At 55.1% G+C, this 26580-nt stretch overlaps 2 protein-coding genes and 1 long non-coding RNA gene across 8 annotated transcripts; 1 reads left to right on the forward strand and 2 right to left on the reverse strand.

The window, feature by feature from the left end:
* The first annotated feature begins 126 nt into the window (after positions 1-126).
* On the forward strand, positions 127-17813 carry PLD3 (phospholipase D family member 3). 6 transcript variants are annotated; one of them, XM_047711852.1, is made up of 13 exons: positions 152-282; positions 9500-9532; positions 10425-10516; positions 10622-10696; positions 10791-10933; positions 11419-11602; positions 12933-13053; positions 13153-13280; positions 14483-14683; positions 15968-16107; positions 16491-16656; positions 17104-17203; positions 17308-17813. In XM_047711852.1, the coding sequence occupies exons 3-13, from the start codon at positions 10490-10492 to the stop codon at positions 17493-17495; spliced, it is 1473 nt and encodes a 490-aa protein (XP_047567808.1). In that variant the 5' UTR covers positions 152-282; positions 9500-9532; positions 10425-10489; the 3' UTR covers positions 17496-17813. The 6 variants fall into 6 exon arrangements, with proteins under 6 accessions (XP_047567807.1, XP_047567808.1, XP_047567812.1 ...); XM_047711854.1 differs by lacking the exon at positions 152-282 and adding an exon at positions 8168-8228; XM_047711851.1 differs by lacking the exon at positions 9500-9532 and having other exon boundaries at positions 127-282.
* LOC125089568 (uncharacterized) lies at positions 6548-8469 on the reverse strand. Its single transcript, XR_007123977.1, has 3 exons — positions 8332-8469; positions 7501-7573; positions 6548-6701 (listed from the first exon to the last, which is right to left on the reverse strand). It is a non-coding gene; the product is annotated as an uncharacterized LOC125089568 (long non-coding RNA).
* A 608-nt stretch (positions 17814-18421) lies between the features above and the next one.
* HIPK4 (homeodomain interacting protein kinase 4) lies at positions 18422-26398 on the reverse strand. Its single transcript, XM_047711850.1, has 4 exons — positions 25631-26398; positions 21408-21764; positions 19786-20634; positions 18422-19050 (listed from the first exon to the last, which is right to left on the reverse strand). The coding sequence occupies exons 1-4, from the start codon at positions 26093-26095 to the stop codon at positions 18871-18873; spliced, it is 1851 nt and encodes a 616-aa protein (XP_047567806.1). The 5' UTR covers positions 26096-26398; the 3' UTR covers positions 18422-18870.
* Positions 26399-26580: the final 182 nt, after the last annotated feature.

The raw sequence follows: 26580 nt of genomic DNA on the forward strand, positions 1-26580 counted from the left end.
GGTCGCCCAGCCCGCGGCTGCTCTAGCCCGCTGGACCGCCACCAGCGAGAGTGCGGGCCCCCGCCCCTCGCCCACTCCAGCCGTCACGTGACCTCCCACGGTCCGCTTCTCTCCGCCCTGCGCTAGCGAGGAGCAAGGCCAATGAGAAACTCACATGCTTAGCCCCCGCCGTCCCGCAGTCCCGCCGAAGTGCGCCTGCGCGCGGCGGGGGTGGCCAGGCGGGGCTCCAGCCTGGAAGGTGCGTGTGGGGCTGGGTCCCGGAGTAGGAGACGTGGAGTGCAGGTACTGTGCGATCTGGGGCACGGCGCCTCTGCTACCCTTTTCATGTTGTCCTTCCTTCTGTAATGCATTTCTCCCCTTATGTCATCCAGTTTCTCTTTATGTAGCCATCCCTCCCCTTCTTTCTCATCCCGGTTGAATAGTCATCACCCCACTTCTGTCGCCATCACCCTACTTATGTCGCTGTCAATCCCTTTAATTCGCTTTCGTTCTAAGCCCCCGTTGCCGCCTTACGTTGCAGCCTTTCCCCCTTTATGCCGCCATCGCCTTATGTCGCCTGCGCCCCTCTTTTGTTGCTATTTTTCCTTTATGGAGTCCTCACTTCTCATAAGTCGTCGTCATAACCCCGTTCACCCGCACACACCTCCAGTCACCAAATCCTTAAATCGCAGTCACTCTTCCCTTACGTCATTTTCACCGTTTATGTCTCCATTCTCCCGTATCACCTTTGCTCCCGGCAGTCACCGTCCATACCTTAGGCTCCTAGTTTTCCTCATAAGGAGCTACTCTGCCCTCCAGTTGTTTTTTTTCCCCTCCATGTCTCGTCATTTTCCCGTGTCACCTCTCATATCCTCACCACCATATGGGCTACTAGAGCCGGTTTCCTGAGCTGTGCCAGACTCCCAGCTCTACCATGAAACCTCTGGGTAACCTTGACCACCTGATCACCCCTTTGCAATCTCTGCTTCCTCAGCTGTAAAATGCACACAAGGACACCTATGTCCAGGGTGGTTGTGAGGATTCTGCCAGTTTATTCTTGTGATGTGTGCAGCTTGATGTGGCGATTTGGGCTAATCATGTTATTAACCATGTCACTCTCATCCTGAGGCAATCACCTTCATCACATCTTCATTGTCACTCCCCCCACCAGCTGCCCTCTTCATTTCCATGGCATTTGTATGCTCCCCGTACCATGATACCCTCTGCCACGGCAACCACCCCATGCCACACCACGTCATAGTCTCCATGTCCTCATCTCTGCCACGTCACCCCACCTGAGGGGGTGGGCCATCGGCCATCCCAAACCTTGCTCGGGTAAATACTTCATCCCTATCTCTCTACCTTGATGGATTGAGTGGTTCCCCCACCTACAAAATGAGAGTCCAGGAGTAGTGGGCAGTGGGGGGGACTAGCTAGCTTAGACCCAGATCCCCTTGACTTCTAGAATCAGGGGTATAAAGAGATGAGGCAGGTCCCAGCACACCTCAGTCAAACCTCAGCAACCCTGAATGCTTGGGTAGAGAGTTAAATATCTTACTCACCTGCCTTAGAGAGGCTATATGAGACAGTGGTTAGCAATGGGTGTCTGGGATCTGGAACCCTGGCTCCAACCTTGGTTCTAGGACTTCATACTTAAAAGAGTTGCATGGCCTCAAGAGGTGGCTTCACCTCCCTGTGCTTCAGTTGCTGTATCTGCAATATGGGAATAAAAACACAAGTTGTTCATTCAATAAATATTTACTAGGCATGTTCTACATGCCCAATACTGTGCTAGGCCTGGGGGACACAGCAATGAACCAAACAGACAGAGATCCCTGGCTTCATGGAGTTTACGTTCTAGCAGGGGTAAGAGACAACAAGCGAACAGGTAAGTAGATTGTATGATATGTCAGAAGAGGGATGGGAATACATGGTAAAGGTTACAGTTTTATTTTTTTTTTAAGATTTTATTTATTTATTTGACAGAGATCACAAGTAGGCAGAGAGAGAGAGAGAGAGAGAGAGAGAGAGGAAGGGAAGCAGACTCCCTGCTGAGCATAGAGCCTGATGCGGGGCTCGATCCCAGGACCCTGAGATCATGACCTGTGCTGAAGGCAGAAGCTTTAACCCACTGAGCCACCTGGGCACCCCAAGGTTACAGTTTTAAATAAGGTGGTCAGGGAAGGTTTTCTGAGATGGTGGTACATTTGAACAAAGACTTGAAGGAAGGGAGAGAGTGATGTGGCTCTATGGGGAAGAGCATTCTAGGCAGCGAGAATGGCAAATGCAAGGGCCCTGAGGTTGGGGCATGCATTGACTATTTCAGGAATAGCAAGGAAGCCAATGAGGGAGGAGAGGGGTGGAGTGAGGTCAGAAGAGGGAGGGGGCAGATCGGCTGAACTCATGAGCCATGGAGAAGACTTTGGCTTTACCCTGAATGAGGCAGGAGCCACGGGAGGATTTGGAGAAGAGAGACTTAATCTGATGTGATATGAAACAGCAGCCCAGCTCCAGAACTTCTACCAAGGATGGATTGGCCAGAGCAGCCTGGTCAGAAGGAGAGCCAGAGCTGTCTTCTTAAAGCTGCACTCACATATCCTTTGTATTTGGAGAAAGCTTCCAAGGTCCCTCTCAAAGACTGGGAGAAAGAGGAGGAGGAGATGTTGGGAGAGTCTTTGAGAAGCCAATGCCAATGAACCTCTGGGTTCAGGTGCTATGGGGGGCGGGGTGGCGGTGGCTGGCAGCCCCAGATCTGCAGATGATAAACAACAGGAGAGGCAGCTGTCTACACCCGGGACCCGGAGGCAGCTCGGGATCAAATCCTGGCTCCACCATTTCCTGGCTGTGTCCTTTCGTGCCCATGACTTGATCTCTCTGGGTCTTTAGTTTCCTTATCTGTTACACGGGGCTAAGAAAAGGACCAGTGTGAGTAATTAAATACATCAAGTGCTTCCAGCAGCGCTTGGCTCAGTAAACAAGGAGCTCTGCCCTCTTCTGGGGAGGGAGCAGGGCAAGGAAAAGACATTCTGCCTTATTTTATGTTCATGAGCTGGTTCAACATCATAGTGTCCCGGAACAGAACTGAGTTCTGGGTTCGAATTCTATACCGACAGACTGACACCGTACAGCCTGAGCAGAGAGTTCCCTGACCCCTACTGCCTCATCTGAAAAACAGGGCTAACAATGCTTTGCCCCCCAGATGTGCAGTGGCGTGGTGTTATTTTTTTGAGCTGAGACCTCAACCATTTTCCATTGTGAGGCCGCTCTGCCCCTTGCCTGCTTTATTTTTCTCCAAGGCGCATATTATATGTTTCCCTCATCTATCTATTTTCTTCCCCCCCAGAGAGTGTCATCTTTAATAGGATTTTTCTGTTTTGTGCAGTATTCCTGCACAAAACATTCCTGCACAGGCTTTACCAGCAAGTAGTTACTGGGCAAATAGTAGTTGAATGAACAGATGAATGACTTGAGCACCTGCCATGTGCTGTCCCTGTGCTGGGTGGTACTGGGCACACAGTGGTGACGGAGACGGCCCCACGCTGGTGCCCTCATGGGTTTCACAGTCCAATGGGACAAACAGACTCATCACCAGACAGTGCCAGTCCAGAGGGCTGGGATTGGGGAAGCGTAGGCAGAAGGGTCAGGGCTGGGCTGGAAAAGCTCAGGGGCTGTTGGAACACAAAGAGGGGATTCTGGACCAGCCCAGGAGTCAGGAAGGGCTTCCTTGGGGAGGAGGCACAGGAGCCGATAGGAACGAGCCACACGAAGAGAAGAGAAAGGTGTGGTGGGCAGGAGCAGCAGCTGTGAGAGTGTGTGGTGGTAAAAGTGTGGTTTCAGTTCAAGGAAGTGAAAGCTATTAAATATGGATGGGATCTAAAGGTCGGTGAGATGGTAAACTGAAAAGGTGTTATTAAGGGGAGATCATTCAGACCTCCGGGAACCACAGTGAGGAGCTGAGACTTTGTCCTGAGGACACCAGGGGCTGGTGGGGGACATAGGTTTTTGAGCAGGAGAGGAACAAGTTTGTCTCAGATGGAGGGGGGACTAGAAGGGTTGGGTGGAGGTTGGGAGCCAAAGGAGGTGGCAGAAGTGGGGACCCAGGTGGGAGAGGGAGGTCAAGGCCATGGAAGGGAGAAAGAAAAGGGGTGTGTGGGAGGGACCCTTAGGAGGTCAAGTGGACAAGTTGTGGAGGGTCCAGGATGAAGCCCAGGGCTTTGGGACAATCCTGGAGGGCTTTCTGGAGGAGGTGGCACACAGACCAAGACCTGTGGGACGGATAAGACAGCTATCCTTGAAGTGGGGACCAAGGAAAGGAACAGATTTGGAAGAGATTTTAAGGACAGTTGGGGACATGGTAGGAGTGAGGGGCTTGGGAATCCTTGGGGAGAAGCATTGTGAAGGCCATGGGACTTCCAAAGCTGAAGTTCAGGGAACAGGTGAGAGCTGGAGACAGCTTTGGGCCCTAGAGGACATGGTAAGAGGTTTACCCTTTGCCCTGAGGGCAGTGGGAAGCCACAGAGGGGTTCTGAGCAGGGATGAAATAGCTTAGATTTTTTGAGTTCCAACTCAGAAATATTCACCAATCATGATGTGGTTTCTTTTGTTGTTGTTTCATTAGTTTTTTTACCCATTTAATTGTTCTTCAGACCAAGCATCTTCTCTTCCTATGAAGGGCACCTTCTAGGGGTCCTTTGAAATAAAAGTTCTACTGCTAAAAACCAACCAACCAACCAAAGTCAATAAAACCAGTCAGTGCTCTGTTCTGTTTTCTGTGGACTTGAGCTCAGACAACTGATTTTTCAGTTCAAAATGGTTTGCACAATCAATTGAAAATCAGCTCCTTTTAAACACATTTCTGTTTTGAACCATATGGAAAATCCATATGTAAATGTTTCCTGTGGTGTCCTCTGTCTGGCACTTCAGCAGCTCTCTCTGATGGCTTGAATCAACCTTAAATTGACCTTGAACTTTACTCTCGGCCGAAAAGGCCATAATCTACCTCCCCATCTGCTCTGGGCTTAGAGCACATGCCGGTTATCACTGTGTATAAAACAAATGTCACTAGGTCTACAGAGACCTCTATGAAAGTCTGTGCTCCAAGGTTTTCACTCTCCTGCTCCCCTTCTTCTGTTTTCAGCAAACATTCATGGAGTGCTTATGATGTGCTGGACACCAGGGAGTAGAGAAATACACCAAACACAGACTTAGCTTTTTAAGGGACATATAAGTCTGTCTGCGATAAAAGTATGTACACAATGCTAAGAGACACGCAGATCTCACCAGCAAACTTGTTTTGGGGGTTTGCTAGTCTGCCTGTCTGCGTGGATGGTTTCATTGACTCTTCCCAGCAAACGTGAGGTTAATGTACTCGTCACCCCATCAGTCTGAGGATGAAGGTAAGGCTCAGAGAAGGGAGCCTCTACTCATGGCTGAGATCAGAACCCAGGGTGGTAGGAACTCCGAGACCCACCCCCTTACACTGTTCAGAGATCCCTCAGCCTCTGCCCCACAGATGAGTAGGAGATGATCCCGATTCTATAGCTAGGCCCGCAGGGCTCAGAGAAATAAAGTCCCACGCCTGAGGTCACTCAGTAAGAGTGACAGGTGGGATTTGAACCATGGGTTCCGCAATCTAAAGCACTGCTATGAGGGAGGGATCACATCTCCGACCCCCAGCCAAGGGTGGGGTGTTCAGGGATCTGTGACCAGAACGTGTCTCAGAAACCCAGTGGGTTTTGCTTCCTCCTTTTCTGTGGGCTGTGGTGTCACACCCCAAGGCAGGCAGCATGTAAGCCAAGGGGCCGGTCATATCCCTGGGGCTGGGAGGGCTGTGCTTGCTGGCAGAGATGCCTCCTACCATCAAAGAAATAGAGCATAGGGACTAGCCTGGACATTGCCCTGGAACCCAATGGGGATTCCAGGTTCCTGGGAACGCAGGAGCTGAGCTGAGGGAAATGCCTGCACCTGTCAGCCTGGCTCAATCAGTCCAGCTTTCCGTGTCCACCTTCAATTTCACCTTGCCCTGTGCCCCCAAGGGACCTGGGGACCGGGATGCTGGATATGGAGGCCATAGTCTTTTTCTGGAAACTGATGTGGAGAAGGGGGCACTCCAGCTAAGAGCCTGGGCCTCCTAATTTCATTTCCAAGGAAGTCCTATGTGCATTAAAAAAAAAAAAAAAGTACCTAGAAGCCTACAATGGAAAGCAAGCATCTTGCCTTGGGGGGAAGGGGGGAAAGGGTGCCTTTCTTTTATCTTTTTTCTTTTTCTTTTTCTTTTCCTTTCTTTCTTTCTTTCTTTTTTTTTGGGGGGGGGGCTGTCAGGATCTTTAACACAGTCACATTTATTGAGAAACTCTTGCGTGTGCATTCTGTATGCTTGAAAGATATTAATTCCTTTAGTTCAAAGGAGTCACTTCTCAAATTTTGTATATTCAAAACACACACACACACACACACACACACACACACGTCCCCCATGCAGCCAGAGGGAGCCAGCAGACACCTGTATTAGTTCCCTGTTGCTGCTATAACAAATCACAAACAGGGTGGCTTAAGACAACCGAAATTTATTCTCATGGTACTGGAGGTGGGATGTCCAAAATCAAGGTGTTGGTGGGGTCATGTCCTCTCCTGAGACTCTGGGGGGGATTCCTGCCTCTCCCAGATTCTGGTGGCTCTGCCTCCCTGGTCATGTGGTCTTCTCTGTTTCTTCTCTTCTGTCTCTAAGAGAAACTTGTCATTGGATTTCAAGCTCACCCAGATAACCCAGGATGATATCATCTCAAAATTCTTAATATAATTACATCTGCAAAGACCCTTTCTCCAGTCAAGTTCATGTTCACAAGTTCCAGAGATTATGGCCATGTTGGGCATATCTTTTTTGAGGTCACCACTCAACCAACTGCAAAACCCAAGGCAGATCATGTCTCCATTCTGCTTGGAACATGTCGTCCTCACTGCAGTCCAGGCAGCCCTACACATCAGCTCTCTGACGCATCTCTCCCACCCCCCCGCCCACCCCACGACAGACACACGGGCCTCCTTGCTCTTCCCTACCCACATCAGGCACGTTCTAGCCTCAGGACCTTTGCACTGACTGTTCCCTCTGCTTGAAACAGTCCTTAAGAAGTCCCTGTAGCTCTTTCCTTCCCCTCCTTGAAGCTTTTTTCTCAGGTATCCCCTTCTCAGCGAGGCTCTCCTAGACTTCCTTAATTTTTTTTAATTGAAGATTTTTTTTTAAATTTATTCACTAGAGAGAGCAAGCGAGAGCACAAGTTGGGGTGCGGGGGAGACAGAATGAGAGAGAGAAGCAGACTCCCCACTGAGCAGGGTGCCTGACAAGGGGCTTGATCCCAAGACCCCAGGATCATGACCTAAGCCAAAGGCAGACGCTTAACCAACTGAGCCCCCCAGGCACCCCTCGACCTCCTTATTTAAAATTGCAAACAATCCCAACCCCACCCTTACCCCTGCCCTGCTTCTCTGTGGCATTTATTACCTTCTAACATATAATTTACTTACCATCTCGTTTTTTGTCTGTCTCCCCTGGTGTCTATTTTGTTCACAACGGTACTTCCAGTGCCTAAAACAACACCTGGTACACAGATACTAAGTATGTGTAAAATTAATGAACTGCCTTATGGAAAGTAAGTACTGTTGTTACCATGCCCATCTTACAGACAGGAAAACTAAGGCACGTTGTCATTTCTCAAGGTCAAATAGTCACATAAGGGCTGCGGCTCGTATTCAAATCAGGCATCTGGTGCAGGACCGCAGGTATTAACAGCCTTGCAATCTATCCAGTCTAAACCGCTTCTCCAGCATGAGTTTTCTTTTTAAACACCTTAGAGGTATTTTGATAAAAATATAACAAGTTAAAGTTAAAAGCATTGTTACTAGACCCATAATCGCTATACAAGTTGGAAGCCAAAAGGTCGCTAACAATTTGAACAAACACCGTCTATCTTCTTCCTATTTTTGGTGTGTTAGTGGGCATCCCATCCCTCCCATCTCCATGCCCTACCTCTCCCTCCATTTTGCTCATTTTCATCTTCCCTAATTTTACATCACCTGATGTTCCAATCACAGATTTTTGTTTGTTTTTAAGTACTCTCTATCCTCAATGTGGGGCTCGGACCCACGACCCCGGAGACCAAGAGTTACATGCTCTACCGACTGAACCAGCCAGGCGCCCCCCCCCGCCAACCCTGTATTCTTAAATAAAACATTTCTCACCAAGGCCTTCACAGGTTAATAAAAGGCAAATGTTTCCTGCCCCGTGCCTCCCCTCCCCCACCTAGCAACCCTGCGGTCAGCCACCTCTGAGACTTAGCCTCTGCTTCCCCTGCTGACCTCTCAATTCTAAATAACCTTGATCTTTTGCCACTACTTGCTGGATCCACTTGGTCCATCCGCATTTGTTCCTCTACAATAAGAGGTGCGGATCCAGCTCTGCTCTCCCCTTGCCAATCTGGGATCCGACTTTGTGGGGGAAGGGGTTTCCAAATTCTCCTTTAAGATCTAGGCTGGATCTTCCTGTGAGGAGAGAACCTAGCTCCCTTTTGGAATTTTCTTTTTTTTTCGCCCTTCTTTTTTAAAATCACGGTAATGCCTGCGCATGCCGGTGGGACGTGGCGACACCTGTGTTGGCTTTATAATTATTCTTTAATCTGCAGAGATTTTTTTTTCTCTGCTTTTCTGTAAGTCGCTTATATTGCACAATTTTAAAAAAGAAAATAGGCGTGCAAAAAAAAGCAGTCCTCATCCACCCCAGACCCCAGTCTCGAGGCAACCACTTCTGACGCTGTTGCTTCTCTCAGTGATCCAAACCTTTTCTGCATTTATCTGTTGACTTCCTGCGTGGACGGAGGGGAGAGCGTGCCCTCCTTTTTTACTGGGTAAGGTGGGTGTGGAAGAGTTCTTCGATTCATTTCTCCAGCGGTGGTCTTTTTTTTTTTTTTTTTAATTTATTTGACAGAGATCACAAGTAGGCAGACAGGCAGAGAGAGAGGGGGAAGCAGGCTCCCCGCTGAGCAGAGAACCCGAAGTGGGGCTCATCCCAAGAACCCGAGACCATGACCCAAGCCGAAGGCAGAGGCTTAACCCTCTGAGCCACCCAGGCGCCCCTCCAGCGGTGGTCTTAAATTCTTCTTGGGAGATACGAGATGGGAAATGGCAAATCTTGTTTATCCTTCCAGCCAGAGCCTGGACTTCAGAAACCAAAATTTTTAAATCCCTATCAAAATATCAGTCGGCTTTTTAAAAGAAATCAAATACTATTATCCAAACAGACTCCAACAGGAAACCCACCCTCTCCTTCTGCCACCTTGCTCTTCCCCTCACCCCGTAGCTTGGGTTGTCTTCTGCTGATTTTATTCTCTTCACCTAGAAATCATATCCTTCAACCCTGAGGTCTCCATTTTATTTTATAAGGCTTTTTAAAAAAATTATTTTTGAGTATAGTTGACATTTCCTTTATACGTTTTTTAACGATTAATTTTATTTATTTATTTTTGACTAGGTAATACATGCCCATGGTACAAAAATTCACAAGGTTTGTAGACAAGAAAGACGTGGGGTTCCTTTTTCTCTTTACCTGCGGCCTCCCTGCCCCACACTGGGGCTCTGTGGGGGGATGGAGGGGTGGCAAAGCCCATCCCCCAGCCACGTACTCTACCCACCCGGACTAGGTTGACGCGACCGTATCTGGGGTACCCCGGCCCCCCTTTTCCCTGCGGTGAGCAGAGGCGGCCTGCGCAGTGCGCAGACTCCCCGCTGCAGCGGGCGGAGCTCCGTCTGGCCCCGCCCCCTCCCTCCTCCCGCCCCTGCTCAGCCTGTTGGGGCAGTAGCTGGGGCCCCGCGGAGGTAGCAGCTGCCGCCAGCGGGGTAAGGCTGAGTCCCCTCCGGGGTAAGGTGGAGGAAGACGGCTAGGGGGATGGGCTGGGGACTGGTGGTGAGGCCCCGATAGTCGCGGGCTCCCAGCTTGACCTGTCTGGTGGGTATCTGTGGGTGATGGCAGGGCAGCCACCTGGAAAATGCTCCCTGGGTGGTCTCCGGGTGGTGAAAAGCCAGGCAAAGATATGGGGCTCCGCTGACCCCATCCACAGTTGTCTTTTGGGGAATGTCTAGATGAGCGCTCAGAGAAGCGAAGATGCTAATGAGCAGCACGAGCGTTAATGAGGAGCCGCGTGGGCGCTCAGGGGGGCAGGGTGGGCAGCATAGACTGATGGGAAGAAAGCTAGATGTTAGACCTTGAGGGATTTCGAAATCCCTGCTGACCAGCGGTCAGCTTCCTTCTTTTGGGGTGGCGGGCCCCATGCCAGTGGCCCCCGTGATTGCAGACAAGGAGACCCAGTGGATCCCATGAGCCCAAGACTAATCTGGTTTCCGTGATGTTCCCCTAAAGCCCAGAGCATCCCCACAGTGCCAGCTTTTGTTCCCCACAGTTTGGAGACCCTGACACACCCACTTTCCTGCCTGGTCTTGGCGTGTCCTCCTGCTACCTGGCAAGATGAAGCCTAAACTGATGTACCAGGAGGTAGGTGGACCTGGGTAGGAGCCCAGTGGGATGGGGCTGGGTGCAGTGGAGGGCAGACACCCCGTCAAGCTGCCCTTTCAACCCTCTACCATCCCCATCCCCCAGCTGAAGGTTCCAGCGGAGGAACCTGCCAGCGAGCTGCCCATGAACGAGATCGAGGCTTGGAAGGCTGCAGAGAAGGTAGGAGCCCACCACCACCCCCTGCCTGTCTCCAGCATGGGCTGGGCTGCCTGCCACGGGCTGGCTCATCGCCGCCTCCTCCTCCTCCCCCCAGAAAGCCCGTTGGGTCCTGCTAGTCCTCATCCTGGCAGTTGTGGGCTTCGGTGCCCTGATGACTCAGCTGTTTCTATGGGAATACGGCGACTTGCATCTCTTTGGACCCAACCAGCGCCCAGCCCCCTGCTATGACCCCTGCGAGTAAGTTGGGGAGGGGGACCTTGGAGGGTTGGGGAGGAGCCGTCTCAAGCTTCCCATGAGGACACTTACACACTGGGCAGGGCCTGCACGGAGCCACACCCACTCCCTGTGCCAGTGGGAGGTGATCAAAGCCGCCCAAGTGCCCTGTCACAGGGGCTTCCCTCCATCCGCAGTCCCTTCCCCCAACACTGTTCCCATGACACCCGCAGCATCATCTTCTGTCCAGATCTGTGAACAGACAGGCACACACAGACACAGCATCTTCCATCACATTTGTGGACAGACACATACACACACACATACATAGGTGTCTACATACGTGGTCTTCCTTCTGTATGTCTGGACAGACAGATGCACAGACACACAGAGTCTTGAATATGGGCACACACAGACAATATCATCTTCCATCCTCTGTGGGCAGACACAGGTTCCAGCCGGTTGTCTCTGGCCCCCTGTGGCTGATACCACCCTCCCTTACCCCCCAGAGCAGTGCTGGTAGAGAGCATTCCCGAAGGTCTAGACTTCCCCAATGCCTCCACGGGCAACCCCTCCACCAGCCAGGCCTGGCTGGGCCTGCTCGCCGGTGCTCACAGCACTCTGGACATCGCCTCCTTCTACTGGACTCTCACCAACAACGACACCCATACTCAGGAGCCCTCTGCCCAGCAGGTACCTGGTAACCTGGGCCCTGGCTGGTGGCGGCGGGGGAGGATGAGGGGTGGTGAGGGAGTGAAGAGGGCACCCTGGCAGCCCGGGACATGGGTGGGCACGTCTCACACAGCGAGTGGGACACAGGTGATTGAAAGCAACTGTCTTCACATGGTCCCCTGGACCGGAGGCGTTTGTCATGGTCATCTGGAAGCCTCTGAATGTCAGGTTGTGGGTTTGCCTACAAGGGATTAGGCTGACTGATGTCACTCCCCCACAAGCTGCCCCAAACCCTGTCATCCAAAGAAATGGAAGGAGCAGAGTGAATAACAGCCCAGCCTCAAGCCAGCCTGCCACTGCCCAGCTGTGTGACCTTGGGGAGGTTGCCTCACCCCCTCAGCCCTCAGTTTCCTGATCTGTAGAATGGGGCCAATACATAGCAATTGCCCTTCTGAGAAGAAAATAGGCCCATCCGTGCAGACCCCCACGCAGCATCTGACACGGTCAGAGCATTCGCTCTATATCCTCGTGACAATGTACAGGCGTGCTTTTAAAAAAACAGAAAACTAACCTCTTCCTTGCAAAACATGCTGAATTTGTCCCTCCTTTTATCTTCCCCCTGCTATCTCTTTTTGTTGGAAGTGGGATTAACATTTAGTAAAACTGTGGGTCTTCTTGAGCACTGCCTAAAAAAAAAAAAATAATTACAGAAGTAAAAATGATAGGAGCGCCCACTCCCTGCTGGGTCCCACTGGAGTGGCTCAAAGCATCAAGCATGGCCATAGGGAACCAGTGAGTGAGTTCAAATCCCACGTTGCTCCTCAGTTCTCCAGTGCCCCATTTTCTCCTCCGCACCCTGGGGATTATATTCAGCCCTGCCCCATCCATGAGAGTGGTGAGAAATCAGTGAGTTCAGAGAAGTAGGAGCTTAGAATGGGGCCGGGTCACAGGAGGAGACAGGGAACCCTTGACTGTTATTGGCCTCATCAAGCCTCAGCTGTACCTTCCTGGCCCCTCCAGCCTGTGCCATGCCTCCCAATATCCTGCAAGGTGCTTGAAGGCCCCTGCAGTGCCGGGCATTGATGCTTCCAAGGCAGGATCTTGGGAAGGTCCCTGGCAGAACAGGAGTGGCCAGAAGGCCCTGGCAGGGCCCAGAGCCCCAGTAATTAAAAGAGATGAGAAGTTTTAAGAGCCTGTGAAGCCATCCCTCAGCGTGCTGACTAGTGGAAAGCCTGTTCACTCCTGATTGCAAATTGGGACCCAATAGGAAAACAGACTTTTTGGGGTAGGGGGGCTACCTGGGGTTAGAGAGCTGGCCGGCCCAGCCCCTCAGAAGCTATCCTCTCTGCAGGGTGAGGAGGTCCTCCGGCAGCTACAGACCCTGGCCCCTCAAGGTGTGAAGGTCCGCATTACTGTGAGCAAGCCCAATGGGCCCCAGCCACAGGCCGACCTGCAGGCGCTGCTGCAAAGTGGTGAGCTGGGCCGGACAGCGGAGGCAGGGCGGGGGGGTGGGGGTTGCTGGGAGGCGGGGCTTGGCCCCTGGGCCGGTCCTGATGCACTGTTTGTCCTAGGTGCCCAGGTACGCATGGTGGATATGCAGAAGCTGACCCATGGCGTCCTGCACACCAAGTTCTGGGTGGTGGACCAGACCCACTTCTATATCGGCAGTGCCAACATGGACTGGCGCTCCCTGACCCAGGTCTGGCTGCACCCTGCCCAGCTGTCCTCCATGATGGCTCCCTGCCCCATGGGGCCCCCAGCCTCCACCCGCACCACTCTTCAATCCCAGAGTCTTCTCTGGCCAGTCTCTGAAGTGGCTTACTTCCTCCCTCCCGCATGGGCTGGCTCATTGCCGCCCCTGCAACCCAGAAAGCCCGTTGCGTCCTGCTGGTCCTCATCCTGGCAGTTGGGGGCTTCAGTGCCCTGATGACTCAGCTGTTTCTATGGGAATATGGCGAATACAGCGACTTGCATCTCTTTGGGGTGCCTACCCCCAAGTCCAGCCTTCCCCTGCTCTTAGAATCCTGGGGTTTGCTCTGATCCCTGATGACGGCTGCCAGCCCCACTGCAAGGCATTCAAGGCCCTGTCCACTGATTGGCCCTTCATTATTCAGTTCCTTGAGTACCTGCTCTAAGCCCAAGCCTGTCCCCGGGGATGCTGAGGACATGGTGGTAAGCAATGGGAACTGCCAGTCCAGTGTGGTGACGGGCTGGTCACCAGGGACAGGGCCAGGATGGGGGACCCAGGCCAGAGTACCAGAAAATGTCTTCCAAAGGAGGTGACAACTCACAGGACACTTGAAGCAGGATTGGCACAAGACAGGAAAGAAGGTACAGCTTAGGCAGTGATCATTTATAAACTCAACAAATATTTCCCGAGCCCCTAATCTAACCAGCTCTTGTGAGGAGATGCTGAAGACAGAGCCACAGCTAAGACATCCCCAGTGCCTACCTTCCTGGTCCAGTGTCACCAGAGACAGACTTGAGGGAAACCCAAGGGAATGTAAAAGCCCAGAGGAATGCCTGACATGGGTGGGGCAGTCCGAGAGGCTTCCTGGAGGAGGAGGCTGTCAGCCGAGACCTAAGAATGAGTAGGAGCTTGTTCTGTGGAAGGTAGAAGTAACAGCATATGCGAAGGTTCAAGAAACCTGGCTCTTTAGAATAACCAAATGACTTTCATCAAAAGTTGGCAAGACTTTAGCCTCGAGTCAAGTTCATGCCCATTCCAGGACTTAGTTCCAGTGGTGGTGGCAGGGGTAGGGGGACAAGGGCCTGAGGGACAGATAAGATAGGGGGAGATTGAGGGGCCAGGGACAGGAAGAGGGGCAGGAGGCTGTAGGTGTTCATGTCACCCGTGGGCGCCAGGCCACCACCCAAAGGCTCAGCACCGCCCTCCCACAGGTCAAGGAGCTAGGAGTGGTCATGTACAACTGCAGCTGCCTAGCTCGAGACCTGACCAAGATCTTCGAGGCCTACTGGTACCTGGGCCAGGCGGGCAGCTCCATCCCGGCCACCTGGCCCCGGCCCTATGACACCCGCTACAATCAGGAGACACCAATGGAGATCTGCCTCAATGGAACCCCTGCTCTGGCCTACTTGGCGGTGAGTCGTTAGGGGGAGGGGCTGGGCCACTCACGGTCTCTGTCCAGCCCCACCTGGTGATGTGGGAAGGGGGCCAGGAAGAGGGTCCCGACCCCTCACTTCTGTTCAGTCTGCTTGGTCTGGGGCCAAGGCTATGTCCCAATCTCCCCAGGCCTCAGTGTCTTCTCCATGGTGGCTGTCAAGATTATCTGCAACCTTTAGGGCTAATGGGGAAGTCCAGCTGGGGTTTATGCACACTGAGCCCCTAGGGGAGCCCTGCATTATCAAGCAGTCCAGTATAGCTACATTCGGGTCTTTGCCCTTACAAGTCAGTTGAAATTAAACATTGCTCAAAGTTCAGTTCCGGAACTGCACAGACGTACGTTTCAGGTGCTGAGTAGGCCCAGGGAGCAGACAGCTGCCATGTTGAATGGTGCAGCCGTAGAACGTTTCTGCCACCATGGAAAGTTCTCTTGCCTGTGGCAGATACTGAGCTCTGAGGCAAGGCACTGTTGTTTGCAGCTCTTGGATATCGCCCCCATTTGGGGTGGCCCGTCTGGGTCCCCTTCCATCCCCTTCTGTGCCAGTCACCTGGCCAACCCGAGAGTCATTGGGGAGGGCCCCAGAAAGGCCTGGGCGCAGGGACACGTGGTTCATTGGGGTCCTTTTCTCCATTGGTCTCGCACAGAAGGCTAAGGGTTCCCCCACGGCCACTTCCCCTTCAGAACTTGAGTTTGCTCCATCTGTCACGAGGAGGGAGGGAAGCGGGTAAAGGGCCTGGTGTCGAATGGCACATAAGGAGTGTCATCTGTATGGGCTGTGAGCAAGTCGGGGACACGGATGATTACAGGAGAAGTCCTTAAACCTGAACATGCCTCAGAAGCATGAGGAGGGCTGGTTAAAACCCAGATTCCTGAGCCCCACCCCTGCACCCTGGTTCAGTAGGCAGTGTGCAGTGAAGGCCCAAAATTTGCAAATTTAACAAGTTCTAGATGATGCCGTTGCTGCTGGACCAGAGTCCTTATGTCTAGAACCCCTGTGTTAGAGCAAACATTCTGGAACCAAGCAGCCTGGGTGCAAATCCTGCCTCCATTTGTCAGCTGTGTGACCTTAGGCAAGCCACTAACCCTCTCTGAGCCTCAGCTCCCTTGCCTGTAAAATGGATATGGCAATTACCCCCCCTTCATGGAGGCTGTAGGATTCAGTGAAACCCACAGGACCGGCTTGAGACAAACTGCATTTGTAGGGTCCACGATGACGGCACCCTTAGCAGGCACATGTCTTGACTGTCCCCTCACCCCCCAGAGTGCACCCCCACCACTGTGTCCCAGTGGCCGCACCCCAGATCTGAAGGCTCTGCTCAACGTAGTGGACAATGCCCGGAGTTTTATCTACGTCGCGGTCATGAACTACCTGCCGACCATGGAGTTCTCCCACCCGCGCAGGTACAGCGGCCTCGCGAATGGGGCTCAGGGAAGGGACCCACCAGGGGCAGGAGAGGGAGTGACCAGGCCAGAAAGCAGGCAGGACCAAGGCAAAGGGACAGATGGTGGGAAGCCACAAGGAGAGGCAGAGGAGACAGGGAGAGGGGGTCTAAACCCTTGAGACAGAAAGTGGGGACAGAGAAAAGGCTGAGAATCCTGGGGTTGGGGGCGGGGCCGGGGGTATGGGCTGGAGGCAGGATGAGTGGCTTGGGGGCAGGACTGGGAGCCAGGAGTAGGGCAGTCTTGGGGATTAAGGGTGCCTAGAAGCTAGAGTAGGCTCCCTGAAGCTCAGGGGAAGGCCTTAAGTAAAGCTGCCCTCCAAATCCTCCACCCCTGTCCCCAAGGTTCTGGCCCGCCATCGACGATGGGCTCCGGCGGGCTGCCTATGAGCGGGGTGTCAAGGTTCGCCTGCTGATCAGCTGCTGGGGACACTCTGAGCCGTCCATGCGGGCCTTCCTGCTCTCCCTGGCTGCCCTGCGTGACAACCACACCCACTCCGATGTCCAGGTGGTAAGCACCCACCACACACCCAGCCCCCAGCCCTAGTGCCGGATGATACTGAAGGCGCAGCCCTCGTGGAGCTCACCTGTCACCTGAGAGGGCTGACCCTGAGGGATGGGGCCATGCCGTGACTGGGAGATCCCGAGTCGGGCCAGGATGGTGGGGCCCAAGGAGAGGGGCAGGGCCCTGACGGAGGTGGCATCGTGGCCAGAATAGGGGGACTCAGAGGAAGCTTCTACCCCAGCCTGGGGGAGGGGGTCGAAGAGGACTTTCTGGAAAAGGGGACATCTGAGGCGAGACCTAAGGGACGGATAGGAGCCACACGAGAAGGAATGACAAGGGAGGCAGCTGGGTCTTCCCTTTCAGCGAGTGTTACTGATACCCCAGCCCAGATCCCAGGCCTTCTGCACCCCCACCCTGCAGCTCACGCTCCTTCCTTTTCTGCCCGCCCCTCAGAAACTCTTCGTGGTCCCTGCGGATGAGAGCCAGGCCCGAATCCCGTACGCCCGCGTCAACCACAATAAGTACATGGTGACCGAACGGGCCACCTACATCGGTGAGTGTCCCAAGCGCCCCCAGGGGGCAGGAGGGGAAGCAGAGCACAGCTCTGGGCTCTGACTCTCTGACCGCCCCCCCACCCCCGCCGTCACCCCCACCCAGGAACCTCCAACTGGTCTGGCAGCTACTTTACGGAGACGGCGGGCACCTCGCTACTGGTGACGCAGAATGGGCGGGGCGGCCTGAGGAGCCAGCTGGAGGCGGTTTTCCTGAGGGACTGGGACTCCCCATACAGCCATGACCTTGACACCTCAGCCGACAGTGTGGGCAATGCCTGTCGCCTGCTGTGAGGCCCTGGTCCGGCAGACAGGCTGAGGCCTGCACGGCCCCCGTGGACCCAGATGTCCTGGGTCCTGGCCCCTGTCCCCGTGCCCCTGCTTCTGTGTGCCCCATCGTGGCTCCACTGGCTCTCTCCCCTGCTCTCCCACCTCTATCTCGGTCCCTGCTGGCCTGATGCTGTGGCCCCGGGACCCAGCCCAGCTGGGGGAGGGATCAGCCCCCAAAGAAATGGGGGTGCATGCTGGGCCTGGCCCCCTGGCCCACCCCCCTTTCCAGGGCAAAGAGGGCTCCAGGTTATAATAAGAAGTAAATAACTTGTCTGTACAGCCCATGCCGGACCTGAGTGATGTGAAGTGGGGCGTCGGGTAGGACACAGCCAGCATGCCCCTCTCTTGGAGACCTGGTGTTGGCAGAAACCTCAGCGTATTACCAGCGTGGTTTGGCAGGTCCTGAGGCCACAGCACGTGCTGGGCCCTTAGCATGGATTTGGCATGTGCTGAGCACACAGCATGGGACTGGCGTGTGCTGAGCCCCATGTGCGCGATGCCCATGAGCCAGTATGTGCTGAGCATGTAGCGTGTGACCACACGGCCTGGCATGAGCTGAGCCTCGCACAGCCAGCACAGGGTAGCGAGCACCACACACTTGGCACGTTCCTAGATGGGGACGTGCCGGACCATCACCGGCTCCCAAGGGTGGCCTCGCAGGTCCAAACACCTCAGGGTGCACCAAGCATAAACTGATGGCCGCCACAGGAATTTACACGTAGCCATGACCCAAGCAGCGGTGTGGGCATGCCAAGCCTATACACGTGGCAAGGGCAGGTCGACAGATGAGACCTTGGTATTGGGCAAGCTCGGATTGGCACCTGCTGAACACCGGGAACGTTCTGAGGATGGATCCTCACGTGCCAAATGCTTAGCATATTCAGGGGATGGGTCAGCCTGTCCCTCACAGTGCGATGGCAGCCCAGCCTCCATCCTGAGCCAGGGGCCAACGGGGCGCAGCATCAGAGAGCAGAGCCCTGGGCGGCCAACCCGAACCCCTCCCCAGCTCCAGTCCAGGCCTCAGGCGGGGCTGCTGAACAGTTCTTTATTGAAATGGGCAAGGGCAGCAGGGCCGAGGGCATGCTCAGGGCCAGTGGGGGCAGCCCCCTTCCTGTGTCCCTTTGGCCTGGGGGGGAGGGGGAGGCGACGGGCCAGACCCCAAGGCCCTCCTGTGTTCAGGGGGTATGTGCTGGCATGCACCACGGGCGAGGGTATTGGGGGATTTCTGGATAACTATCTTTCTGTAAGAATAATTTGTGGGTTCAGGAAATGGCTTCTCAGGAGGGGATGCCAGCCCCACTAGCACAGCCCCCAGTGATGGGCAGGAGTGGGGTCACCATCAGTGGTGCCCACTGACGTGCTGCAGAAAGCTGGTGGTCCGGGAGGGACCATGCGGGCGAGCGTGGCGGGCTGGGAGCCCCTGAGCCCGTGGCCCCCTGACACCCTCCAGGGTCCAGTCTGGCTCATTCAGCCATTCCCCAGGGCAGCTGCTGGGGTCAAAGAGCTCAGGGCCTGGCCTCTGTTAGGAAGAAGAAAGGACCATCAGCCAAGGAGCCCCCGACCCTGGGAACCACCAGCCTGCCCCTCCTGGACTCTTCTCCAGTCCCAGCTGAACCCTTGTCACTTCCCCAGGGCGATTTTGTAGATCCCAAATGCAACTTAGCGGCTCAAACAGTGTGTGCAGAAACCTTAATGTGTTCTGAGGTACTATTAGGGTCTCTGAGGCTTTGTCATTTCTTTTTGAGGTGGGTAAGCCCCTGCTAAGGCCTTGTTCTGAGTGCTGGGCCTTTATCACTTCCAATAGGGGGATTAACGCATTCTGACTTTCTATACATCAGGAAGGTGGATTAGTGTGTGCTGAACCTTCTATCCTGAATATGGGTTAGTGTGTGCTGAGCCTTCTATCTTGAATGTGGGTTAGTGTGTGCTGAGCCTTCTATCTTGAATGTGGGTTAGTGTGTGCTGAGCCTTCTATCCTGAAGTGATCAGTGTGTGCTGAGCCTCACCACCTTGTAAGGGTGGGTAAGTATGTGCTGAATGTTACATCCTGAGTACGGGTTACTATATGCTGAGCCATAGCAAATCCTAATCATATTCTGAGTGTGGGTTAGTGTTTGCCGAACCTTGTCACATCCTGAGAGGGGACTCGTATGTGTTGAACCCTGAGCCAGCTGCAGCCTGTACCCACCATCTTGGAGCTCGGGGAGGCCCTGATCCCAGAACCACCCACAGCCTACAGGCCCACTGGGCTTACATCAGCATCCATGGTCATATCCTTGACGTCTGGTCCATCCCCATCCCGCTGTGGGAGGCTGGGCGGCTCGGCCGAGGCCCCGCGGCGCTCTCCTTCGGCCCAGCCACTGCCCCGGCACGGTCCCTCGTCCTCGGGGGAGGCCTGGCTCAGCCGGATGAGGTTGCTGAAGTTGGAGTCAGACTTGGAGCCTGTGGGTGGCTTGCGGGCCTTGTGGCGACCCGCCAGGCGGCTGCCGTAGAAAGCCAGGATGGGCTCGGGGCCCGAGTCGGGCACCCGGCGGCCAGTGGCGGCTGCCTTGAGTGGGGCCAGCATGTCAGGAACCACGTCGGCTCGGGTCTCGCCCCATAGCCCGCATCCCACCTCCTGCAGACTCAGGTCGTCCAGCTGATCGATGGCCCTCTGCATGCCTGGTGCCTTCTCCTCGCAGAAGAAGGGCCCGCTGCCCACCATGCTGCCTATGCCCACGGCCTCCTCCTCCTCGGCCAGCCGGTAGTAGGGGGGCCCGTCCTCCACGGCTGCCACGCCGGGCGTGGGCGGCTTGCCTTCCACCTGCAGCGAGAGGCGGCAGCCGCGCAGCGAGAGCTGGTAGTAGCGGGTGGTCTCGTGGGCGCTGCGCAGCTGCTGCATGGACACGAAGGGGTGGCGCAGGGCGGCGCTGGGGCTGATGCGCTCATGCGACTCCCACGTCAGCATGCGTTTGATCAGCTCCACCATGCTCTTGAGGTCGGCGAGCTCCGCCAGCGCCTCGCGGTCCGGGAAGGTCAGCCGGCTGGCTGCTCCGCCGCCATTCACGGTCTCGATCTGGTCCAGTGACTTGAGCATGTACTTGCGGCGCTCCAGGGGGCGCACCTGCTGGGACATGGGGGGGTGGGCACGGGGCTGACACTGAGTCCGGGCCCTCGGGCTCCTGCTGTGGGGCCCACGTATGACCACGCCATCCCCGCCCCCAGCTTCCAGTCTGCCCTCCAGTCTTGTCCGGGACTCTCTTGCGGCTGTAAAGCCCACACACCCAAACCTAGACTTCCAGTTCTGCCCAGGATCTGACCTGGAGCTCTCTTGCTGCGGGGAGGGCCACACCCACTCCCTATGGCCAGAACCCCTCTCATCTGACCCAGCACCCTCCTGCTGCTACAGGAAACCTACCAGAGTGGGCCCTTTGGTCTTCCTGCCATCTCACCCAGAGTCTCACTGAGCCAAGTTTCACTTCTCCCTCAGACCTCCAGTCCTCTCCAGAGCCATGGGTGCAGCCCCAACCAGCCACCATCCCTCAACCTCTAGTCCCTCCTTGGAGTCAAATCCAGATCCTTCCTGCTGCTGGGTGCCACACCACCAAGCCCAGCCAGCCAGGCCTCCAGGTGGTCCAACCAGCTTGCTACACTAGCTTGTCGACCCCCCTTTGCCAGGAAACTCAGAGCAGCCGCCATATACTTCCAGTGCCACCTTGGGTCTCACCCACATCTCTCTTGCTGTCACTTGCTGTGATTTGAGCCGACCCTCTAATCTCCAAGTCCTCTCTGAGGTCTAGCCTAGATTTTTTTTCTCGATGAAGCAGACCCCACATGACCAGCCCTCACCCTGCCTGCCCCATACCCTCCCCCCCTCCCCCACCCACCTCAGCTTACCTTGGTCTCAGCCAGGTAGTCGGCAGAGGACTTGAGCTGCCAGGGGTTGCTGGCATCAGGGTGTGGGTTGCGCTTAAAGAAGTGGTGCGCCTTGCGGGCGGCGTGCAGCAGGTGGGGCTTGGGCAAGCCCTGGGTCTCACAGATGTAGCGCACCTGGTCGTACTCGTTGTTGCCTGGGTAGAGGGGCCAGCCCAGGTGCAGCTCGGCCATGACGCAGCCCAGGGACCACACATCCACCTTCTCGCAGAAGGGCAGCCCTAGCAGGATCTCGGGGGCCCGGTAGAAGCGCGACTGGATATATGGCTCTTTGACATAGCGCACCTCGCTGAAAATGCTGGCTGAACCGAAGTCGATCACCTGCCGGCAGTGGGGGTTGGGGGAGGGGCCGGGGACGACCGATCAAGGTCTCCCCTGTGGCTCTGACCAGTGTCTTTCTGCCCCTGCCATCTGACTGTCACTGTGTCTGTGAGTCCTTATCTCTTGTTTATGTCACTGTCTTCGCTCGCCTCTGTCTCTGGTTTTGTGTGTTTGTCTCTCTGTTTCTAACCTCTAGAACGTATGCCTTTAGGACCCCTCTCTTCGTCTTTCACTCCACACCTTGTCCATCAGCAAATCTTGTCGGCTCCACCTTCTGAACGGATCCAGACTGGGCAGCTTCCCTATCCCCAGGAGGCTCCCCTCTACCCCACGCCACCCTGTCCTGGGGCATCTCCCACTGAGGCCGATGTGGGGGCCTCCTCGATGGGCTCCCTGCTCCTCCCCTCTGCACCGCAGTTCACTGGTCATATGCACACCACTGAGGGATCCTGTGAGCGCCTGAGTCCGATCACATCCTTCCCCTGCTCAGAATCCCTCCATGGCTTTATCATCCTATGATAAAAGTCAACTTTCCCATGGTGGCCCCCAAGGCTCGAGCAATCTGGCCATCGCCCATCACCTCTCTGGCTTCAGCTCCTCCTGCTTCCCCTCTCGCACAGGTGTCTCACTGTCCCTTGAACAAGCCAGATGCATTCCTAGCGCAGGGCCTTTGCACTAGCTGTTCCCTCTGCCTGGCATCTCTTCCCCCAGGTGTCCACATGGGTCACTCATCTCAGGTCTCAAAAGTCAACTCAGTGAGACCTCCCCTGGCCATCCTATAAAAAAACACCATCCCCCATGGTTCCTATCCCCCTTCCTGGATCCCTGCTTTTCTCCAGAACTTTTTTTTTTTAAGACTTTATGTATTTGCCACAGAGAGAGAGAGAGAGAGAGATCACAAATAGGCAGAGAGGCAGGAAGAGGAAGAGGGGGAAGCAGGCTCCCTGCCGAGCAGAGCCCAACAGGGCTCGATCCCAGGACCTTGAGATCATAACCTGAGCCAAAGGCAGAGGCTTAACCCACTGAGCCACCCAGGCTCCCATTTTTCTCCAGAACTCTTTAAAGTTTTTTTTTTTTTAAGATTTTTTATTTATTTGACAGACAGAGATCACAAGTAGGCAGAGAAGCAGGCAGAGAGAGAGGAGGAAGCAGGCTCCCTGCTGAGCAGAGAGCCCGATGTGGGGGCTCGATCCCAGGACCCCAGGATCATGACCTGAGCCAAAGGCAGAGGCTTTAACTCACTGAGCCACCCAGGTGCCCCCAGAACTCTTAACACCATTTCACATCCTATATGTTTTACCATTCAGTCAAGTTCATTGTCTCTCTACCCAGCTAGGACGCCAGTCTGGGGATTTTGTCAGTTCACTGTTGCATCCCTAGGTGCCTATAACAGTGCCCGGCACACAGTTAGGGGCGCAATCAGGAGAGAATGAATGAATGAATGAGGGGGCTTATGTCCCTGGCATGCTCTTTCCTTCCACCTCTTTTTTGTATCACTCTCTCTTTCTTTGCCTCTTCATTGCTTGCCTGTTCCTGGTGTCTCTCATCTCTCTCTGTCTCTACCTCGATGTCACCTGCTGGGAAGACACCTCCAGGAAGCCCCACCCTATTCCGTCTTCATCATTAGGCACCCGGAGGGGAAGGCTGAAAATCTTTCTCTCCTGATGCCACTGGGAGGCGCCCTGTGCTACTTTCACTCTGAATCTCCAAGACTCTCTGGACCCCTTCCTCAGTTTCCCCCTCTGAGTTTCTCTGCTTTTCATTCAGCCATCCTCGTGTTCTGTCTGCAGAAGGTGGGATGATGGGAGGGTTATTAACCTGCACTCTGAGTGTGGGTGGCAAAGGCCTGAATCTGAGAGCATGAGGGCCCTGGGGCACTTGGCGGCCATGGGATCCGTTCATTCATCTGTTCCACAGACACAGGAAGGAGGGCCAATGCTGGCCAGGTGCTGTGGATGCATCCTGTCTGCCTTCTGCTGTGTTTGTGGGAGTCTTTCCTTCCTTGGGGCTCTGTCCTTCCATTTCCTAGGGCAAAATGACCTGCCTTTTCCTGCCTGCCTCTCTCCCTGTGACTCTTTCATTTCGCATTGACTCCGCCCCCGCACTGTGCCGGGAGATGCTGAGGACACCGTAGTGGCCACAACTGACCTGGTCCTGCCTTCACAGCCCCGCCCACTCCTGGTCCAGACCCTTCACCAGACAGTGACAAGCTCAGAAGTGGACAGAGGGGCCAGGGCTGGGATGGGGGACACAGGTGGGGGTCCAGGGCAGAGGAGCTGGGGCTGGTTGGGGGAGCCCAGGGAGCTTGTGACATGCATAAGAGGTGCTTCTGTGTGCCCAACACAGGGTCAGGTCCTGGGTCAGGTCCAGAGGAGGTCAGTAAGTGTTTGGTTTTTGTTTAAAGATTTTTATGTATTCAGGGGTGCCTGGGTGCCTCAGTGAGTTAAAGCATCTGCCTTCAGCTCAGGTCATGATCCCAGGGTCCTGGGATTGAGCCCCGTGTTGGGCTCTCTGCTCAGTGGGGAGCCTGCTTCCCCTCCCCCCTCTCTCTGCCTGCCTCTCTGCCTACTTGTGATCTGTCTGTCAAATAAATAAAATCTTTAAAAAAAATGATTTTACGTATTCATTTGAGAGAGGGAGACAGAGACAGAGAGAGCACAGCAGGGGGAGCAGTAGAGGCAGAGGGAGAAGCAGGCTCCCCGCTGAGCCAAGACCCCCCCCCCCACCCCCCAACATGGGGCTCGATCCCAGGACCTGGAGATCATGATCTGAGCCCAAGGCAGACGCTTAACCATCTGAGCCACCCGGAGTCCCCAGGAAATATTTGTTAATGAACAAACTGCCTGTGACGAAGAATGGCGCCTCCATCCTTCCAGTCACTCGGGCCATCAGGCTCTCCTCTCCAATCAAGTCCTCTCTTATACCTCACATAAGATCAGTCAGCAAATCCTGTCCTTACCTAGAACCCACTGTGTCCCTTCCTCCCACTACCCTGACTCCATCCCCGCATCCGGGCTTCCCACTTGGTGGGGAGCAGCCACCCCTCACTGCCCTCCTGCTCCTGACCCTCACAGGCTGTTGCTCTCACGAAGCCAGAGGGACCCTGGCAACACCTGAGCTGAATCATGATCTCTGTCTGCTCAGAAGCCTCCTGTGGCCCCATCTTACATGGAATAAAACCAGTCCTCATTGTGGCCCTCGAGGCCCTGTGTGTCCCAGCCTGTGACCTCCCTGGTCCCATTCCTCTCTCTTCTCACCCTGACCTCCTGGGTGCTTCTCAAACACATATACTCAGATCACTCCTACCTCAGGGCCTTTGCATGAACTCTTCCTTCTCCCCAGATGCTTTTCCCCAGATGTCTACATGACTACCTCCCTCCTTTGGGACCTTCCTCAAATGTCATCTCAACCAGGTCTCCCTGACTGCCATGTCTACAATTTCGGTCACCACTGCCACCCCCAATCAACACCCCACCCACATCCTCCTCCTCTATGCTTTATTTTTTCTCCTTCTCACTCACATACCACATTTGACTAATTTATCTTAGCAACTGTGTTCCCCCCCCCTCCTAGAATGTGAGCCCCACATAGACAGGACCAGGCCAGAGGAGCTGGACTATGAATTGGAGAAGGAAGGTCAGGTCTCGGGTCTGGGACAGAGAGGATGTCAGTATTGGGACAGGGAGGTGGGGAGGATTTTAGGGCCAGGAGGTGGGGAGAGGCATCATGGGCAGGGAAGGGGAGACATTCAAGGCTGGGAGTGGGGGACACGGGAGACCTTAGCAACAGGAGAGTGTCCAGGGCTGGGGGAAGCTCGGAGAAGACGAGGAAGAGGGATATGGCCATACTGGGGCTGCCCCACTCACCTTGACCCTGAAGGGGCAGCGGGTCTGGTCCACCAGCATGATGTTCTCGGGCTTGAGATCGGCATGGATGATCGCCAGCTCCTTGAGCCGGGCCAGGGCTCTGAGCACCTGCAGGGTAACTGTGCGGATGTGGCGGGCAGGCAGGGGTGCGAAGTTGTTCTCCTTCTGGAATTCGAACAGGTTTTGCTCCAGCAGCTCGAAGACCAGGTAGAACTTGAGGGCGTCATGGAAGAACTCGAGGAAGCGGATGACGTGGGCCTCCTCGGGGTCCAGGCCCCGCATACACCGCAGCAGCTTCAGCTCGTTCTTGATGATGCGGTTGCGGTAGGCGTCATTCTTGAGGATCTTGATGGCCACCATCTCCCCCGTGCTTCGCCGCCAGCCCTTGGCCACCTCCCCAAAGGTGCCCTTGCCCAACACCTCGATGATGTCATAGCAGTCGGTCTCAGACTGGATGGTGGCCATAGTGCCCCGGCCCCCAGGCGCAGCCCTGCCACCGCCCCCGCCCCACAGGCTCTGCCTTCGAAGGCTTCCGGCCCGCCACCGGCTCCAAGGCCCCCCCAGCGGGGGAAAGAGAACCGCACTCGTGCCTCCCGCTTCAAGGTTCACGCCCACCTCCCTGGCACCCCCCAGCCCCCTGGGCCACACTGCCAGTCCGCCAGGGGCCACACCCCTCCCCCGAAGCCCTCCTGGCTTGGGACCAGGGGCCCCAGGCCCCCCCGAATGGGTTCCAGCGTTGCTGAGTGGCTCTGGTTCTGTTGTTGGAGACCTGAGCCCCAGGCTGGAATGGGGGGTGGGGTGGCCGGTGGAGCCCCCTCCCCCACCCCAGCGTCGGAATCCTGGAGGGGCTGGCCAGGTGAAGGGTCGACAGAGAAGGAAGTCCAATCCCGGACTTCTGGCAGGGGGAACTGGGACATTTTTAAACAGAGGTGAAGAGCTTGGGGTGTGTG

Source organism: Lutra lutra, chromosome 17 (genome assembly GCF_902655055.1).
Source record: "Lutra lutra chromosome 17, mLutLut1.2, whole genome shotgun sequence".
In the NCBI taxonomy this organism is placed as follows: Eukaryota; Metazoa; Chordata; class Mammalia; order Carnivora; family Mustelidae; genus Lutra; species Lutra lutra.

Bases quoted from the DNA above. Each gene is read 5' to 3' on its own strand.
- PLD3 (XM_047711851.1), top strand. From the start codon at position 10,490: ATGAAGCCTAAACTGATGTACCAGGAG. The intron at 14,684-15,967 runs GTGAGTCGTTAG...CTCACCCCCCAG, and splicing joins CTGCTCTGGCCTACTTGGCG to AGTGCACCCCCACCACTGTG. The intron at 16,108-16,490 runs GTACAGCGGCCT...CCTGTCCCCAAG, and splicing joins GAGTTCTCCCACCCGCGCAG to GTTCTGGCCCGCCATCGACG.
- HIPK4 (XM_047711850.1), bottom strand. From the start codon at position 26,095: ATGGCCACCATCCAGTCTGAGACCGACTGCTATGACATCATCGAGGTG. The intron at 20,635-21,407 runs GTAAGCTGAGGT...ATGTCCCAGCAG, and splicing joins ACTACCTGGCTGAGACCAAG to GTGCGCCCCCTGGAGCGCCG. The intron at 19,051-19,785 runs GTAAGCCCAGTG...TCTTCCTAACAG, and splicing joins ATATGACCATGGATGCTGAT to AGGCCAGGCCCTGAGCTCTT.